The sequence below is a fragment of the Anolis carolinensis genome, chromosome 4 (assembly GCF_035594765.1).
Source record: "Anolis carolinensis isolate JA03-04 chromosome 4, rAnoCar3.1.pri, whole genome shotgun sequence".
Lineage (NCBI taxonomy): Eukaryota > Metazoa > Chordata > Lepidosauria > Squamata > Dactyloidae > Anolis > Anolis carolinensis.
In genome coordinates, this window is record NC_085844.1 from 147,577,406 (window position 1) to 147,596,283 (window position 18,878).

At 41.5% G+C, this 18,878-nt stretch overlaps 1 protein-coding gene across 1 annotated transcript in view; it reads right to left on the reverse strand.

Moving 5' to 3' along the window:
- cnn3 (calponin 3) overlaps positions 1-11,755 on the reverse strand; it is a 34,770-nt gene extending 23,015 nt beyond the window's left edge. The window contains exon 1 of the mRNA XM_003220002.4: positions 11,555-11,755. Coding sequence (XP_003220050.1) covers positions 11,555-11,611 — 57 coding nt within the window. The 5' untranslated portion in view covers positions 11,612-11,755. The remainder of the gene's footprint in view (positions 1-11,554) is intronic.
- Positions 11,756-18,878: the final 7,123 nt, after the last annotated feature.

Here is an 18,878-nt window from a genome sequence, read left to right on the forward strand (position 1 = left end):
ATAGTTGACCCCCATGATCCTGAGATTCTGCATTCATGAATTCAACCATGCACAGCTAGAAAAAACCTTTTTAAAAAAAATCAAAAAAAAAAAAAACAAGCAAACTTTTAAATAGGGTTTAAAACACAAACTTTTGAACACATGTTTTTGGCCATTAACATTATCCAGGGCACATTTCAGCAAACATCATTTAGCCACCCCATTTTATCCCGGTTTCTTCCACATTTTAGGCAATGTGTAGAAGAGCCCTAATTGTCTTTCTTTCCTTTTAATGCACTATTCCCATTGTATCTTTCCTAGCTTTACCACATCACACTTTATTGCCACACCCTACTACTCTGCTGTGATTCCTGTAATCTTCCCTCTCCACACTGGTAATTTTGACAATTCTCTGGAAAGCAGTTGTAATAAGTCTGTGTTCTGTACCAAATTAATTATCAAGTATTAAAAATACTGAGACTTTAAGAAACAGCTATTTAAAATATAGATTTTTTTATCCAGAAATTCCCTGAATGATGAAAAAGCATCAAGCTTAGACTAAGACCTAGATAAAGATGGCCAACAGATACTTCATGGGCTATATGTGTATCCTGTGATATATTTGCAAGGCTCGCAAGCCGCCTTACCACTGAATTTAGCAGTATGTTATCAAGGTGATTAAATTATCTGAGTTTTGAATGCAATTTTTGTCTAAAACCTTTGTGCAGCTTGGTTTAGGTGCAAAATATGGTTTCTGTGAAATTAGAAGTGTGGCCAATAACAGGCACACTCCTGAACCTAGGGCCATACCCAAACATGTTTGTCCTGACTGTGAAACTGACAACATGGAAGGACTGCAGTGTCTAAGTTTGCCAGTACAAACCTATGTGCCAGGATAGGCCTGGGACTTTGGGGCCTAAACAAATCTAAGGGATATGCAGTTCTATGCATAAATAAGTGTCATTTACCCAATTAAAATCAAGGACCACCTGCATGTGCACCTCTGCACAGGATTGCTTTGTAAAATTGTCTTCTTTACTATTTTTTGAATGTGGGTTATATAGTTGACCCCCATGATCCTGAGATTCTGCATTCATGAATTCAACCATGCACAGCTAGAAAAAACCTTTTTAAAAAAAATCAAAAAAAAAAAAAAACAAGCAAAGATTTAGTTATTTTATATAAAAATCACAGTTTTATAACAGGATTTGAGCACCTACACATTCTGGGAGGGGGGATAGAGCCAAATCCCAGCGGATATCAAGGCCTCACTGCATTTGCTGACTTATTTAGTACTAACACTGCAAACTGATGATCAAATAAGACCTATACTTCTATGATACAAGTCCTACTGACTGGGCTTTCCCCTCTAAAACAGCTAAGATGAATAAATCCTATACAAACTGACACCAGAGCTTCAAACCATCTTATTGCTCATTATCAAGGCAAATAATAACTGTGGGGTACACGACTTGGTTCAACCAATCTTCAAACACACACGGAACTAGGGAAGGGATTGTTTGTAATGAGTCTTCATTCTCTGCCAAGCCAGAATCTAATTTCACTCCCACATATTTTCCTGTCCCCTTCCTATTTTCCTATGAATTTATAAAACCATACTAAATAGGAAATCCTTTTGTCTATTTTTAAATAGCATTCCCCTAGGGAGTGACAGCTCAGTATGATCTAATCCAGGACCATTTCAAAGAGATAAGTAAAGAATGGCTTGTTTTTTTCCAATTTGTACTCTTTTTCGCACTAGAACTACAAGCAGTCCCCAAGTTATGAACAAGATAGGTTCTGTAGTTAAGTTGAATTTGTATGTAAGATACATTTTTAAGCATAACTCCAGCCACACAAACACACACATATATAAGTTTTGGATTGCACAGGGAAGGGTTAACATCCCTGTGGTGATTGTTTTTCTGTCTGAACCCCCACTACCCTTCAGAAGATTTACCCTCACTTTCTGTCCCTGTGATAATTGGATTTTGACAAATATGGCTTGTTGTGGAAACAAGGATTGGTGATAAAGCTTCAGTGGAGACCCATTTTCCTCATGATAACTCTTTCAGGAGTGAATTTCCTCTTAGGGGTGGATTTCTCTCATTCCCTGTTGTCTCACTATGAATCATTTGTAAATTGGATGTTTATAATTCAGAGATTGCCTGTACAAGCTTTTTTTTTTTTTACTATAGAGCTCAGAACTGTCTGTGGGTAGTTAGACAAGCCTTGGCATTAGATGGGGCAACTTAGCATTTGGGTGATTTTGTACCTTCACATCAACACTGAATTATGACGATTCTATCCTAGCGTTCTTTAAGCAAAATTCAGGGGACATTTATCATTTGTCTGAAAGAGTATGACTTGTCTGTGTCATTCATAGCGTTGACATGGTTGAGCAGGGATTAGAAGCCTGATGTCCCTAATTCACTTCCAACCATGGACAACTGTGGATGGTACAGGGGCCATTTCTCCAAATTGCGCCCATCTGAGTGAGATGCCACACTAGCAAGTTTCCAGATATCCAAAGTGATGTGACATCCATTCCAGCTGCCATTTTGGCAGACTTTCAGCTGATTTTTTTGTTCTGTGTTTTGGAGATGCTTAAGTGACTTTCAGAGTCAGGGAGGAAGACCACTGTGCTTTTTGGCACAATTTGGCTGAATTGGGAGGATCACTCAAAATTGGCCCAAATCTTTTAGTCAGGTGGGTTTAGGAGGCTTCTATGGCCACACTTGGGAGTCCACAAATCTGTATGTGTTCTGTGGCCCACACTTTGCCTACTCCTATACCTTGTTCAAAAATTACATTACTGAATTGCCAAGAATAATAGAAGTGCCCCAAAATGAGAGGATAAACACTTTTGAGTTTACATGATTTAATATTCCATTATTGCTTTTCAACCTGCTATTGCGCCTGTTTCAAGGGGAAACGAATCAATTCAAGACTTAAATTTGCATGCATCAACTGTAAGTACAGTCAACAACTCCTCTGACTACAGTATAACACCCACATCAGGAGAACCAGTGTCCATAGTTTTATTTATCCACCGCCGACAAAATATGTGTTCTCCAGGAATTTTCTAGGCTCTCCTCTACACCTCTGTGGTGTTCTTGGGCCATAGTTCTTTCATTTTAATGCTACAGTAGAGTCTCACTTATCCAACACTCGCTTATCCAACGTTCTGGATTATCCAATGCATTTTTGTAGTCAAGGTTTTGAATACATGTCAAGAGTCAGACGCCAGTTAACATACAAAACAAAGTTTATTCCGAAGATAAGCCAAAAAATAACATAAACACAGGAAATATCCTTGAAACACTTCACTTTTAGTGTTTCGAGAGTAGATTGGACAATAATAACTCAAAAACGAGCCACGCTAATTTCCCATGCTGGCATTCAATAAAAAACTAAATAACGCTTCAATTCAGCTTTGGAAAACAAATAGAGTTAATTGCTGGAAAATAAACAAACTAGAAAAGCAGTAAAGCTGCTTCCACGGTGCAGATAAGCCGAGAGCCTCAAAGGGATGATGAATAGCCGTCGTCAGAAGAATCCAAGGTCAGGTCAGGAGGCAGCAGAAATTCCGAAAGACAAACCAATAGTCAGAAGCCGGGAGTAGCCGTCAGTCAGAGGGCGTAGACAGAAGCCAGGTCAAATTCAATCCAAAGTCCGAAGAGGGTGCAGTCATCCAAAACAGGTCCACGATAAGACACAGCGAGAGCCAAGCTAGATGATATCAGCAGATTCAAATCATAGTCCAAGTCCAGTCTTCATGGAAACACAGAGATCCCAATGGCGCCTCAGCAACACCTTGCCACACGCAAAGTGCAGTGGCCAAACATTCCCATTTTATTCCCCTTCCTCCTGGGTGACCAAACACTCACACCCAAACACCAGGTGTCCCAAATCTACTCAGAGTCTGAACTCCACACAGCTAGAGCTCGTGGATCTGGAGTACCTAGCAATTCGTCGGAGTCCCAATCATCCTGCCCACACTTAGCCCCATGAACACTTAAAGAACCATCCTCCCTTCTCCAAGCATCCCAATTGGGATCAGCTCCTGCAGAAACCCCAGGTTCAGAAGTATCCATAAGCCCCAAATCCCCAGACATCTCCGGTGGCTGTGCCCATTCAGTGCCCGCTTCCCCAGCCACCACCTGTTCCTCAGCATCCATCTCCCCATCTGAATCTTCCTCAGAAGATCCCCCATATAGCTCTCTAAGTCGCTTCCTGCGCAACTCCTCCAGTGAACCCTCATCACGAGGGTTTTTTCTTCCTCTTCGAATTCCATCACCATCAACCATAATCCCCGAAGGCGCAGTCACAACAATACATCGTGATATTTTGGTGCTAAACTCATAAATACAGTAATTACTACATAGCATTACTGCGTATTGAACTACTTTTTCTGTCAAATTTGTTGTATAACATGATGTTTTGGTGCTTAATTTGTAAAATCATAACCTAATTTGATGTTCAATAGGCTTCTCCTTAATCTCTCCTTATTATCCAATATATTCGCTTATCCAACGTTCTGCCGGCCCATTTATGTTGGATAAGTGAGACTCTACTGTATTATGGTTTCATGTATCCACATAAAGTATGGGAACATATCCCCTGTGGATAAGGGGATCATAATTATGTCTTCTTTTCTGTCTTACTGCTTTGTCTGCTACTTGCTCCTTCTCTCAGGCATATATAAAATGGTAAAGGTTTCCGTTAGACATTAAGTCTAGTCGTGTCCGACTCTGGGGGGTGGTACTCATCTCCATATCTAGGCCGAAGAGCAGGCGTTGTCTGTAGAGGCCTCCAAGGTCATGTGGCCGGCATGACTGCATGGAGCACAATTATTTTCCCACCAAAGCAGAACCTATTGGTCTACTCACATTTGCATGTTTTCAAACTGCTAGGTTGGTAGAAGCTGGGGCTAAGAGCGGGAGCTCACCCCACTCCCTGGGTTCCCTCAGACCTTTCGGTCAGCAAGTTCAGCAGCTCAGCAGTTTAACCCACTTTGCCATGGGGGGCTCCTCAGGCATATATATATATATATATATATATATATATATATATATATGGAAATAGCCATAATTAGACATATAATTCCTTAGCTAACATCAATTCTCTATCATTTCAGGGGTTTTTTTAGATAAATATATAATATTGAAGTAGACAATGAGTAATTGTGGCAATTGCTGTCTCTTTGTGACTGTCTATATTAGAATAAGTCCAAATAGTTCCCAAAAGCATGAATAGAATTGCAACTGTATTTTCCTCTCTGTCATAAGAGAGCTAAGATCTGTAGTATCTTAAAAGTTGCTACAGTTAAAAGCAATGAAATAGTGCTTCAATCTGATCCATGCATATGATAGCACAAGGTTAAGTGGGAAACTAATGTAAATGTAACCTCATTTAACTATAAATAGGTTCTAATAGCATCTATCCAAATTATATACCCAAAATATATGTAGAAAAAGAATATAAATTCTCTTTAAAAGCAATTCTATTTAATTTAATGGATATTGAATGGGACTTGTAAAGCAGATATGAAACTAACTGTGAAAGTTTATGGATTTAGAGAAAAGTTAAACAATGTTGGAAGTTGATCTTCTGGAGATATATAATTCTAATTCTGGCCCAAACTAAATCCACCCATAAAATAAATAAATAGTTTGTCTAAAGCATCTTGCAAAATATTCTACTGTGAAATACATTGGCCAACTTCCACAGGATGGCACAGCTGCATGCTCGTGAGCTTTGAACTTGAGTTTTCTTAAACAAATCTCTCAAGCATTAGTATTTTAAAGATGAGGCACTTCCACAAGCATTTTATGTTATTGATATATGGTTAAAAATTCTTAAAATCCACAAAATAACTCAAAATGAATTATTATATTATCTAATTTACAACCTGTCTTACTCTCATCATAGAACTCATGGCAATTAAAAACATAAATTAAAACATTGCATAGCTTATAATCAAGCCATGGTAATTAAATTAGAGCTTGGAATAATTATTTTTGAATGTTACCTCCCAGACCTCCCCAACCATTATAGCCAATGGCAATAGAATTCCTATGCCAGAATTCCTAAGCCAACTCTCAGCAATCTGAGGATTATAGCAAAACAAACAAAAACACCATTATAAACTCTGAATCAAACATTCTACTCTAACTCAAGATCACTGAGTAGTAAAGAATCTTGTGCACTGAGATTTTCTCCATCTGCCTGCCTCGCCTTACTGTCACCTGGCTCATCCCCTCTTGAACTCCATCACTCTTCAACTGAGCAGAAGGAAATGGAAAGAATGAGGCACTTTCCTTTGGCCTACATGGCTGAAACCAAGTGCCACCTGGCTCACCATCAGAAGTCAGTTGCTTTGCAGGAGAAGAGGAGGAGACAGAAAGGCCTAATCCCTTAACTCACTATTTAATTTGCTTTGATTGTTGTTATTCAGAAAGAGAAGAGGGTTGTATAAAATATATGGAATACATACTCTATTTTGTGGGAGCTTTTTGTATTATTACTTATGAAATAACAATTGGATCCAACAATTTAAAATACACGGAATGCATATTGTGTTTTTGGGGTAAAGTTATTTACCAGACATTAACAGCTGGATCCAACACTTTCAAAGCTGTTACAGGGAAATACAAAACAGCTCCTGAATATTTATTTTTGATTTTAATATCTCTATCAAGTCGTAGCACAGTATTCCAGAGAGAAATTTGCCCATAGTTTGGTAAGGAATATACCAAAACATTTGTGATTTATAACATGTATTGCGTATGTAAATAGAGGACAGTGAAACATCTTAACTTCTAGAACAATCTGAAAATAATAATAATAAAAATAAAATTAATTGGTAAAAGCCTACATGTGATTTAATATACATTTACAAAACAAACTACAGTAGCTGTATCAACTTGTACTGTTTGAGGACTTTAGTCTTGAGCCAAAAATCATTGCTCAGCTCAATAGTGTAAACCTGATTTCTGATACACATCAGTATAATGTGTATACACATCACAACAACAACAGAAAAGCAAGGATGACAATAAGAAATATAGTACAAAATTCAACAAAAACATGCTCCAATATTTAGGGTGTCATCTTGGAGCATTGGGGATTATTCAAAAGTAAACTGAATTTTACTGAGGTGAGATCCAGCTAAAGTAAAGCAAACCCACATGGAGCATTAAAAGCAATGCACACCCAAAGGACTATTTCTTATTTCCCAGAGGCTCTGCGTTTTCTCTAAGTTGAAATATTCAAATATTGCTAACTTTCTATTTTTCTGCCTATCAAATATCCCCTATTACACGTTATGTATGTTTCAGTCCAGGAGTGAAGTCCTGTCAAAGCAAGCTTCCGAGATGAAGAGTGGGAGAGTACTGGAATACTTTATTTCCTGGGGGAGCTAGTGGAAACGAAAGCCCAAGCCGCGGGAGCATCCTTTGTGTGTATCTTCCCCCCTTCCTCCCCACCACTTTGGACTTGAGAGCAGCAGTGTGGAGACAATGAGCATTCTGTGTACTACGCCCACACAGATTGGCTGGTCTCTCCCCAGTACCCCATGATGTAATCTAGATGGAATGTGCTGGGGCTTTGAGCTGGAAATGTGGAAAGTGTGTGTGTGGGGGGGGGGGGGGGGAGAGAGAGAGAGAGAGAGGTGGCATTTCTCATCTATTTCCCAGACCAATGGGTTCAATAAGTTAACATGATGGGCCTGGAGCAGTTGCGAAGTTTCACTCCTTTTTTCATACTTCAGTCTCGGGTGGAAAAAACTATAATTTTATTTTTTTAAAACAGCCAAAGGTCCTGCTCCATTTCCCAGTCACAACCTCGCTTGGAAAAAATATGACTGCATGCAAAAGTGGACAGGAAATGCGTAGGTGAAGAGATAGTATCAAATATATGTGAGGGAAAGAACTGGTAAAAGGCTAAAGTCACAAAGGTGTGTATAGGACATCTACTTGAGTCATAATGCTAGCATAATGCTGGGAAAAGGGAAGAATACACAGGGAGATATGTTTTCCAATAATTATCCTTTCCTCACAAGAACAAACTATTATGGATTGCAGGGAGTTTTTCGGGCTGTATGGCCATGCTCCTGAAGCATTGCCTCCTGACATTTTGCCCACATCTATGGCAGGCATCTTCAGAAGTTGTTGAGGTCCGTTGGAGACTTGGCAGGTGAGGTTTATATATCTGGGGAAGGTCCAGGGTGGGAGAAAGAACTTGCCTGTTGAAGGCAAGTGCGAATGTTTCAATTAATCACCTTGATTAGCATTGAAAAGACTTGGAAGTTTCAAAGTCTGGCTGCTTCCTGCCTGGGGGAATCCTTTGTTAGGAGGTGTTAGCTGGCCATGATTGTTTCATGTCTAAAATCCCCCTGTTTTCTGAGTGTTGTTCTTTATTTGCTGTCCTGATTCTAGAGTTTTTAAATACTGGTGGCCAGATTTTGTTCATTTTCATGTCTTCCTCCTTTTTGTTGAAATTGTCCACATGCTTGTGGATTTCAATGGCTTCTCTGTGTAGTCTGGCATGGTGGTTGCTTGAGTGATCCAGCATTTCTGTATTCTCCAATAATATGCTGTGTCCAGGTTGGTTCTTCAAGTGTTCTGCTATGGCTAACTTCTCTGGCTAAATTAGTCTGAAGTGCCTGTCATGTTTCTTGATTCATGTTGGGGCGCTGTGTTTGGTGGTCCCTATGTAGACTTGTCCGCTTGCCTAGTCTCCAGCAGACCTCAACAACCTCTGAGTATGCCTTGCATAGATATGGGCGAAACGTCAGGATAGAATGCTTCTAGAACATGGCCATACAGCCCAGAAAGCTCACAGTAGCCCAGTGATTCCTGCTATGAAAGCCTTCAACAACACAACAAACTATTATGTCTGCATCGTTTCTTTGACTGCTGGTGTTTTAGTCTAGCAACGCTTCATTCTAGAGCGAGCTTTTTTAGAAAACTGATACAGTACATTCTCAGCACCAGAAGCGCAGGGGATCAGAATGTTTGATTTCTCTGTTGTTGGCAGGGGGGTCTCTCTCTCAACTTTTTTTCATTTTCAAAAGCAAGTTTTGTGTTCAGCCCCTTGATCAGGTGAAAGCACCCCGAGGGCCTGCAAGAATCCAAGAACAGAGGGAGGCAGAGAGTCGGGTCCTGAGCACAGCTATTCTGCTTGCTTGGAGCCACGTAGGCTGGGAGTACCTCACACTCCCCCTGCTGCCGCCATATCCAAATCTTGGGTGGGTCCCAGAGGCAGCCAGAGCCAGAATTGAGGAGTGAAAGGTGGGGAACCAAGGAATCCTGCTTCTCCTTGCCTGCCCCTTAGGCCACCCCAGATGGGTCCTTCACAACACCACTGGATAAGGAACAATCACAAGGGCCAACCTGCCTGGACAAAAGCCACCGCTTTTTCTTTGTTTGCCCCCTCCCTTCTCTACAGTCATCCCACAGTGATTTGCCAGGAGCTGGTGGTTTTCCTCTCTACCTCTGCAGCTGAAGGGAAAGAGAGGAAGAAAGGGGGGGAGGGGGAGAGAAAAACTCTCCTTCCCCCTATTTTGGGAGAAACTGATTTTCCACCCTAAGGAGGAGGGGGAAAAGTTAAAGGGAGGAATGATGCCTCTCTCCCTGTTTGGAAAGACTGCTTTTGGCAACCAGAAAGAGGGAGAGAGAAAGACTTGAAAGCCAGAGGAATGTGGCTGAAGCCAATGCGGCGCCTCCGCACCAAAGGCAAGCAGGCTCTCCTTCCTTCATTCCTGAAACAACAAATGGGAGGAATACGTGTGGAGAAGACCCCCGACTCGGGGATGTTTCCAGGCCTCCATAATCCCAAGTTTTTAAAAAGAGATAGAATGAGAGCTGGGGTCTTAAGGAACATCAAAGGATGGGATCGAGTCTCTTTCCTCTTTTCCCTTTGTACCATTCTATTTTATTTCCTATCCTCTTTGATATAGGCCAATGTTGATAGTTGTTGGGGAAAATAAACCAATAGGGCCTGATACTTTTGTCTTAAAGAGAGGGGGAGCTGTGAGTGCCTGTCTATTTTTTTTAACCTCATCTACATAGCAGAGGAAGGAACTGGCAAAACCACCTCTGAGGCCCCTTCCACACAGCTGAATAAAATCCCACATTTGAACTGGAATATATGGCAGTGTGGACACAGAGAACCCAGTTCAGAGCAGATATTGTGGGATTTTCTGCCTTGATATTCTGGGTTATATGGCTGTATGGAAGGGCCCTGAGACTGCTTCCAAAATCAACACTAAACTGCAATATATGGCAGTGTGGACTGAAATGATCCAGTTCAAAGCAGGCATTTGGGTTATCTGCCTTGATATTCTGGGTGATATGGCTGTGTGGAATGGCCCTGGGTCCTCCTTGCCTATGGGATCACTAAAAGTTGACAGGGGACATGCATCCCTTTGAGAAAGGAGGGCAAGGGGTCACCTTGTACAAGAAAGGAAGGGTGGCCTCAAGGCTCCCCTTACACACTAAGGGCCCTTTCACAGAGCCATATAACCCAGAATGTCAAGACAGATAATCCACAATACCTGCTTTGAATTGGGTTATCTGAGGGCCCTGTATGAAATCCACATTGAACTGGATTATCTGACAGTGTGGACTCAAATAATCCAGTCCAAAACAGATACTGTGGATTATCAGCCTTGATATTCTGGGTTATATGGCTGTGTGGAAGGGCCTTGAGTCCACACTGCCATATAATCCAGTCTAGGGCCTTCTTTTATAAATAAAACCCCAAAAGGCTATGTGTGGGCCCTTCCACACAGTCATATAACTCAGAATATCAAGGTGGAAAATCCACAAGATCTGCTTTGAACTGGATTATATGGGGGCCCTTCCACACAGCCAGGATATCAAGGCGGATAATCCATAAGATGTTTTGAACTGGGTTACTGGAGTCCACACTGCCATATAATCCAATACAGTTCAATGTGGATTTGATACAGCTGTGTGGACGGGGCCTGAGCCCACACTGCCATACAAACCCAGTTCAAATCAGATCATGTGGGATTGGATACAGCTGTGTGGAAGGGGCCAGTGTCTGGGGGCCCTTCCACACAGCCCTATATCCCAGAATATCAAGGCAGAAAATCCCACAATATCTGCTTTGAACTGGCTTATCTGAGTCCACACTCGGATATTGTGGGATTTTCTGCCTTGATACTCTGGGATGTAGGGCTGTGTGGAAGGGCCCTGGGTTATACGCCCTTGAGACCACACAATGGAAAAGGAGATGAGGAGAGAAGCTGCGGGGAGAGAAGCTTGAAGAGAGTTTCTGTCGGTCGAAAGTACAAGGGAAAAGAGTGGGGTGGGGGAAATGAAATGTATTTGCCTTTATTTTCGTCGATACAGAGGCTCAAGCGAAAGAACTCCGCAAAGAGAGAACCGCACCAAACACTCGGCTTCCCGAGGCGGGAAGGGAAGGAGAGGCGCCAGTCCCGTCCTCAGAGGCGCAAAACTCGTCCCGAGCAGCAAACAAAGCGGGCAGGAAAGAGAAAGAGAGGGAGAGGGAGGGAGAGAAGCCACGTCGCCCCCAGTCCTACCTTGTTTTTGACCTCGGCCGAAAGCCCGTAGGAGGGGCCCTTGTTGAAGTGGGTCATGGCCGGAGCGGAGGTGGGAGCCGAGTGGGCGACTGAGGAGGGAGCGGGTGGCGGAGGTGCTGCTGCTCGCCTGCGCTCGAGTGGATGCTCTCTCGGCGGGAGCGGGCGGAGGAGCCCGGCGAAGAGGAGGAGGAGGAGGGAAGAGGAGGGAAGAGGGAGGGACCCGAGCCAGGCCCAGGCTGCCTCTGAAGGGACCCGCCGGCGCCGCTCTTGCCACCAAGGCTGCTGCTGCTGCTTCTGCACAGCTTTCTGACCCTTCCCGCCTCGGCCAAACACGGCCCCTCTTCCCAGCCCTTTCTCCCGCCCAAAGAAGGGCTCTTCGCTCCCTCCAGCTCTGCCCCAAGGAGCCCCCTTGAAGGAGAGCCAGGATGGGGCCTCCCAGTCCTCTGGCCTTGGGGCACCCTTGCATGGGGTTCCTCTCTCTGCCTTGAAGCGGAATGTATGGCAGTGTGGACTCCAATAACCCAGTTCAAAGAATATCTTGTGGGATTTTCTGCCTTGATATTCTGGGTTATATGGCGGTGTGGAAGGGCCCTCATTCTCCCAGGGGTTTCTTTTATAGCAATGGTTCCCAACCTTATTTTGACCAGGGACCACTCTCCAACATTAGTACCAAAAGGGTTAGGTATCAGTTTTTGATCAACTAGATTTGGTTTGGTTATCTGTGGCGCTGATTCAGAAAATTGCATCGGATAGACCACATTAGTATGGTTTACAAAGGCACTGTGCTGTGTGTGTGTTAACTGGAAAATGAAGTGCATGAAGCCGATTGGCTGCGTGCAAAGACCTGGGGATTGATTTGTTACTGTTTCTGTTCTGCTGCTGCAGAACCAGTTTGGACAAGTTTTCAATGGTGACTGATTACTGTTGGTGAAGAGAGAAGTGTACTCAGAAAGGCCTTGCTATTTTGAGGCCTGTTTGCTGCTGAGAAAAGAGGGAGAAGAACCAATACTGTATTCCTCTCTGAAGCAGATTTGTGGACTGAGAAAGGTCCATTTATGACTGTGGACTTCTGTAAATGATCAGTGGGACCATTGTAAATACTGTTTTTGCTCTCTTGGAATCAGTAAAGTTCCTGTATTTTTGTTCTGCAAGCCAGAGTGGCATGTTATTGTTCTGCAGGTGACTCTGGATTACAGCCACACATAAGAGCTTCCATTTATCATCATCAATCCATAACACACATCAGCTCTAGTTTCTGATACAGAACATATTTTGCAGGATTTTGGGAAATCTTTTGGGAAATCTTTTGGGAAGACAGGTGGACAAATGTCAGCGTGCTGAAAGAAGCAAAAACCACTGGCATTGAAGCGATGCTCCTACGCCATCAACTCCACTGAATTGACCACATTGTCCAAATGCCCAATCACCGTCTCCCAAAGCTGTTACTCTACTCCTAACTCAAAAATGGAAACAGAATGTTGGTGGGAAGGAAAAGAGATTTAAAGATGGGCTTAAAGCTAACCTTAAAAACTGTGGCATAGACACTGAAAACTGGGAAGCCCTGGCCCTTGATCGCTCTAACTGGAGGTCAGCTGTAACCAGCAGTGCTGTGGAATTCAAAGAGGCATGAATGGAGTGGAAAATTCAGCTGTGTGGAAAGGGGCCCGTCCAATCCCCTGCCCTGTAAGAAAAGCACAATCATCTGACAGATGGCTGTCCAGCCAGCCTCTGTTTAAAAATCCTCAAGGAAGGAGCTTCTACCACACACTCAGGCAAAGAGTCTCACTGCTGAACAGTTCCTATGGTCAGGAAGTTCTTCCTAATGTTCAAGTGGAATCTCCATGAGTTTTTCTTATAGGAGTTTCTTTTATGGGTACATGACTTCAAGTCTCCTATCAACTTAAGGGGACTCCATGAATGTGTTCACAGGGGGGTTTTTTGCCTTCAAATCTATTCAGTTATGGCGATCCCATGAATTCTTTATAAGGATTTCTTACATGTGTGTGTACCTTCATGTCTCCTGTCGACTTAGGGCAACCCCATGGGTTTTCCTATCGCTCTGTGCATGTGCACACATGCCTTGAAGTCTCCCATATGAATTCTTTCATAGGGTTTTCATGTGTGGATGTGGGTGCCCTCAAATTGCCTATTGACTTATACACACCCCTTTAATTATTCCATATAGATTTATTTTATGTGTAGGTGACGTCAGGACTCCTGTTGACCTATGTTGACCCCCATGGATTCATTCATAAGTGGTGCATGTGTATGCCTTCAAGTTGCTTGTTGACTTATGGCAACCCTATTAATTCTTTCATAGCAGTTTCTTGTATGCATATATGCCATCAAGTTTCCTGTTGACCTACAGCAACCACATTAATTTCTTCATAGGGTTGTTTTCAGCAAGAAATGTTCAGAGGTGGTTTGGCCAGTTTCTTCCTCTGAAATAAAGCCTACAGCACCTGATATTCATTGGTGGTCCTTCATCATACACTTGTTTTCCGTCAGCATACATCCATATTACAGGTTGAAATGTTGCCCCTGAGAAAGAGTAACTAGTGATAGCCCCACAATACATATCATAATTATTACTGAAGGTTAGAGGAGAGCCTAAAGCTGGTCTAAATTGTGTATGCATGTGCCTTCAAGTCACATGTTGATGTATGGAGACTTCATGAACTTCACAGGTTTTTCGAAGGGAAGGAATGCTCAGTTACTTCCTTTGCAGTACCACCTACAGCAGCTATTTGTTGGATGTCTGCCATCATACACATCTTTTATGTGAAATTGTGGATAGTGAGTCCATGGAGAATGGAGTCATACTGTACATTGTAGGGAAGGAAATAATATCAGGAGGAAGATCATGTGGTTGAGTGATGGCTTGTATATAAAAAGGAAAAATATCTAAATATCCCCTGAAATGAATAGTACAAAGATTGAGACAAATATTCTTGACGAATAGACTGGAGAGTATGTGATAAAGAGAAGAGATTGAAAAAAGAGATTTCTTTTGTTCTTCCACCTGCCCCTATGTAGAACTGGCTCATCATCTCTGCTTTTCTCTCTCCATATTTAAAATTGATTGATTTAAATGCTTTTAAGCCTGCCCCCTAATCGTTATTTGACTTTGAAAAGCAGCAAAAAAGAATGTTTTTGATGGAATCAATCAAAATATGGAGGTAACAGTGGCAACTAAATGTACCATTCCTTGAAAATGCTTCATTTTCTTTTAAAATGAATTCTTTAAATAATGAAATAATATTACCAATGAATTATAATAACAAATTCCTCTCATTTTGCAACTATCAGTGGTTATAAATCCATTTTTAAACAAACCTAAATCTAAAAATCTATGCAACTTTCCACTAGGTATGTTAATTTTTTATCCCACATGAAGTGGTAATGTTTATTATTATTATTATTCACTTTACAAAATACAAAGGTATAGGAATACTATTGAATATTTATACCTCAGTATAAGTGGTAATGTGAGCTTTTTTATACTATTGTGTATTACGGTGGGGTTTTTTAAAACCAATAATCCTCACTGAAACAGCATTTTTTTCTCTACTCGAATATAATGCTCTTAACCCAAGCACATTGAATAGAGATTGCGTTGTAGAATCAGGGAATGTTGGAAGTTTTGGTGTTTACACAAGCTGCTATTAGGAACTGGGCGGTGCTCAAATGGAGAAGATGCAGGAAAACCTATTATGAAACCGTATTGAGAACTGTATACTAAAACCATGGAACCAAGGAAGAGCCAAAAGAGAATTAACTGGTGAAGTTTCATCACTTCTGCCAAAGAGAGAAGAAATATCAACAGCAGTAAAGAATCCCTTGGCATTCAGACCTTTAAAGCAACGTTATGGAAAATAACATGTAGGAAACTTTGCTTTAGAAATCTGAAATGGCCACTAATTTCTAACATATGGTGAAGAGAGATACAGAAACTTTGTGGGGTTTTTTAAAGTCTTTGCTGGTTGGTGTTTTTCCTCTCTGCCTATTATAGAGCTTGTGTCTAAACCAGTCACATAAGCATATGCTAACAGACATTTAATGGCCAATTATGTTGGAGATGACTTAATGATCAGGGAGTACGGTTGATATGTGGGATTGTTTTATAAGTAGAGAAGCTGCAATTATTATTTTTCCCATGTGTGTGCCTTCACGTCGCCTGTCAACTTACGATGACCTCATGAATTTCTTAGCATTTTCTTAGGCAAGGAATACCCAGAGGCGGTTTTGCCAGTCTCTTCCACTGAAATGTAGCCTACAGCACCTGGCATTTCTTTCTGATCTCTCCGCCAAGTACTAAATAGGGATGACTCTGCTTAGCTTCCAAGAGCAGAAAAAATCTGGTGCCTTTAGGACCCTTTATAGTATGGCTCCAGCGTTTTTGACAGATAGTAATCTATAATGTAACTACCTATCAATATGTCTTCAGTTAAGTAAATTGGAAAACATCACCTGCTAAATACCTACTTATCAAGGTCAGACGAAAAGTGGCAAAGAGAAAATAAGAGTATAACACTGCAGACAACACTGGAAAAGTATGCACCAGTTCTGAAGTAGTCTGTTCTCCTCCCAGCTATGAGCGATAGCCATCAGTGAAAATTACAGTAAACAAACAAATCTAGTACAACCTTTGTAACAATGGGGGGTATGTCCCCAGACTTTTTCTGAATATATGAAATTGTGAATAATCGTGGATCCTATTATTTTCAATGGAACAGATGACGGCTATATCAAGAAGATGGTATAGCTTGTACAGGCAACCTCAATTAAATTACTAAATAAGTCAACCCATTGATATATTATTTTTACTGCATTTATATCCCACTCTTCTCATCCCAAAGGGGACTCAGGGCGGCTCATAAAAGGCGGCACAATTTGATGCCACATATACATACAACATATAAAACCAACATATAAATTAAAACCAACATTTAGACAAATTAATTAAAACCACGCAACCTACAGGCATATTCCAGGAGCCATTCTGGTCGTAAATTGCACTATTCCATAATTTCTTATTTCACTGAGTATTACTGTTCAAAGGCTTGGTCCCACATCCATGTCTTCATTTTCTTTCTGAAGGTCAGGAAGGAGGGAGCTGATCTAATTTCACTGGGAAGGGAGTTCCATAGGTGAGAAGGCCCTGCCTCTCTTCCCCACCAGTCATGCCTGCGAAGGAGGTGGGATCAAGAGCAGGAGCTCTCTGGATGATCTTAACCTCTGAGGAGGTTCATAGAGGGAGATATGTTTGGGCAGGTAAGCTGGGCCGGAATAGTTTAGGGCTTTATAGGCTAAAGCCAGCACTTTGAATTGTGCTTTGGTAGTGAACTGGCAACCAGTGGAGCTGGCGTGGGGGGGGGGGGGTGTACTCCCTGTGCCCCGCTCCAGTGAGAAACCTGGCTGCTGCCTGTTGCACTAAGCATTACTTACCTTCTATATTTCCCTGTAGCTATTTGCAGAATTAGGACCAGGCTTGATAATTATGTTTCTTTTAGGCTTTGTTGCATTTTGCTGTGAAGTACAGACAATTCTTGAATTGAATAAAACATAGGAACACATTTATGGTTTTACATTTCAAAAATGGCAGTCAACAATAATAGTGTTCAGCAAAAGGAAATTCATCCGCTTTCCATACTTCATTTTTCATAAACGTAATTTGGTTCTGTGGTTACAGATGATGGAATTCATTTTTTAAATGCCCTGGCTCTAATCCAAGAGTGATTTTGTAAGAAAGGAAAACAGAAACAAAATATCCTACAAAGCATTATGGGCAGCTTCAATTGCATTAACAACAGGTGTTATAGGAAGACTTAGATGTACCATTGTCAAGGTAGGCATAAGGTAGAGTGAGATGTACTGATTTGTAGTAGGTACACAGAAATTTTGACTACCAACCATTTAACAATAGCAACAACTAAAACACCCCCCACCCCCAGAAATACAGTACAGTTGTAACTACAGAAATTGCGGGAAAAGCAGGAATGTTTTTTTTAATTAAAAGGACCTATGCACAGAATCCTAACCTGTTCATGAGTTCAGAATCTGATTCCTTAATCTGTGCCACTATGCTGAATGTAGGTTCTGATGGGTAGGCCTTGGCATTCCTGGAAAAGAAATTACATGTCACAAAGTTTCTACTACAATCTGAGGGTGCATCTATACCAGTGGTTCTCAACCCGGGGTGCCCAGATGTTTTTGGCCTTCAACGCAAAGAAATCCTAATAGCTGGTAAACTGGCTGGGATTTCTGGGAGTTGTAGGCCAAAAACGTCTGGAGACCCCAGACTGAGAATCACTAATCTACACTATAGAATTAATGCAGCTTGATACCACCATGACTCAATGCTGTGGGTTCAAGATATTTAGCATTATCTGCCAAGGATTGCTGGTGCCTCACCAAACTACAGCTTCCATGATTCCATAGCATTGAGTCATGGTGGTTAAAGTGGTGTTAAACTACATGAATTCTGCAGTGTAGATGCACCCTTGGAGGTAAAGAGCCAGTTGGTGGAAACTGGCTCTTTACCTCTAAGGGGGCATCTACCCTGCAGAATTCATGTACTGACAATTGCATTGACAATTGCAAAACCTTGTGCATACGGAAAAGAATATAGAGATCAATTATTCAAATTTTCACTTGATTCCTTTGAAGACATGTCCAGCTGAAATCTAGAGCAGTACATGTCTCCACCTGCAAAGCAGAAATCTGGTCTACAGTCAGAATACTTATACCATAAATGTTGGGCTACTGTATTAATATATGTGTGAATATTATTGATTGGAGATTCTGAAATGGCCAAAAGAACCATGCTCCTAGCCTCTGTATATGCAATAGTTGAATACCAGAAGAAACTTTCCAATAATAAATGTTACTTACCTGTGTGCTCACTTTAAGGGCCTTGGAGAATACATTGTGTAGCAGCCGATACTTTATTTTGTTTGGTTTTTCAAATTTGGCTATAGCTAGCTACATATGTTCTACAAGGAGCAGTTTTCCAGCTTTCATCCTGTGTTCTGTGTTGACAGATTTCCCCTTTCATCATTTCATCCCATTAGGGTTTTTATCTGCCTTTTGAATGATCGCAAATGCTGCAAAGCACCTGCGTTTCTCTCATTCTCATCTTGTTGGAGATAATAGATGAGGACAGGTTTGCTTGGCAGTCACCAATGGTTCTTAAATTATGTTTATAGATATTTCATTATCAACACCTGGCATGACAAAGCCCCAAATATGGTCTAAAGTAAAGATAAAAGTGTGTATATTTCAAAATGAGAATAGTTGCATGTATATTTTAAAATAAGAACTG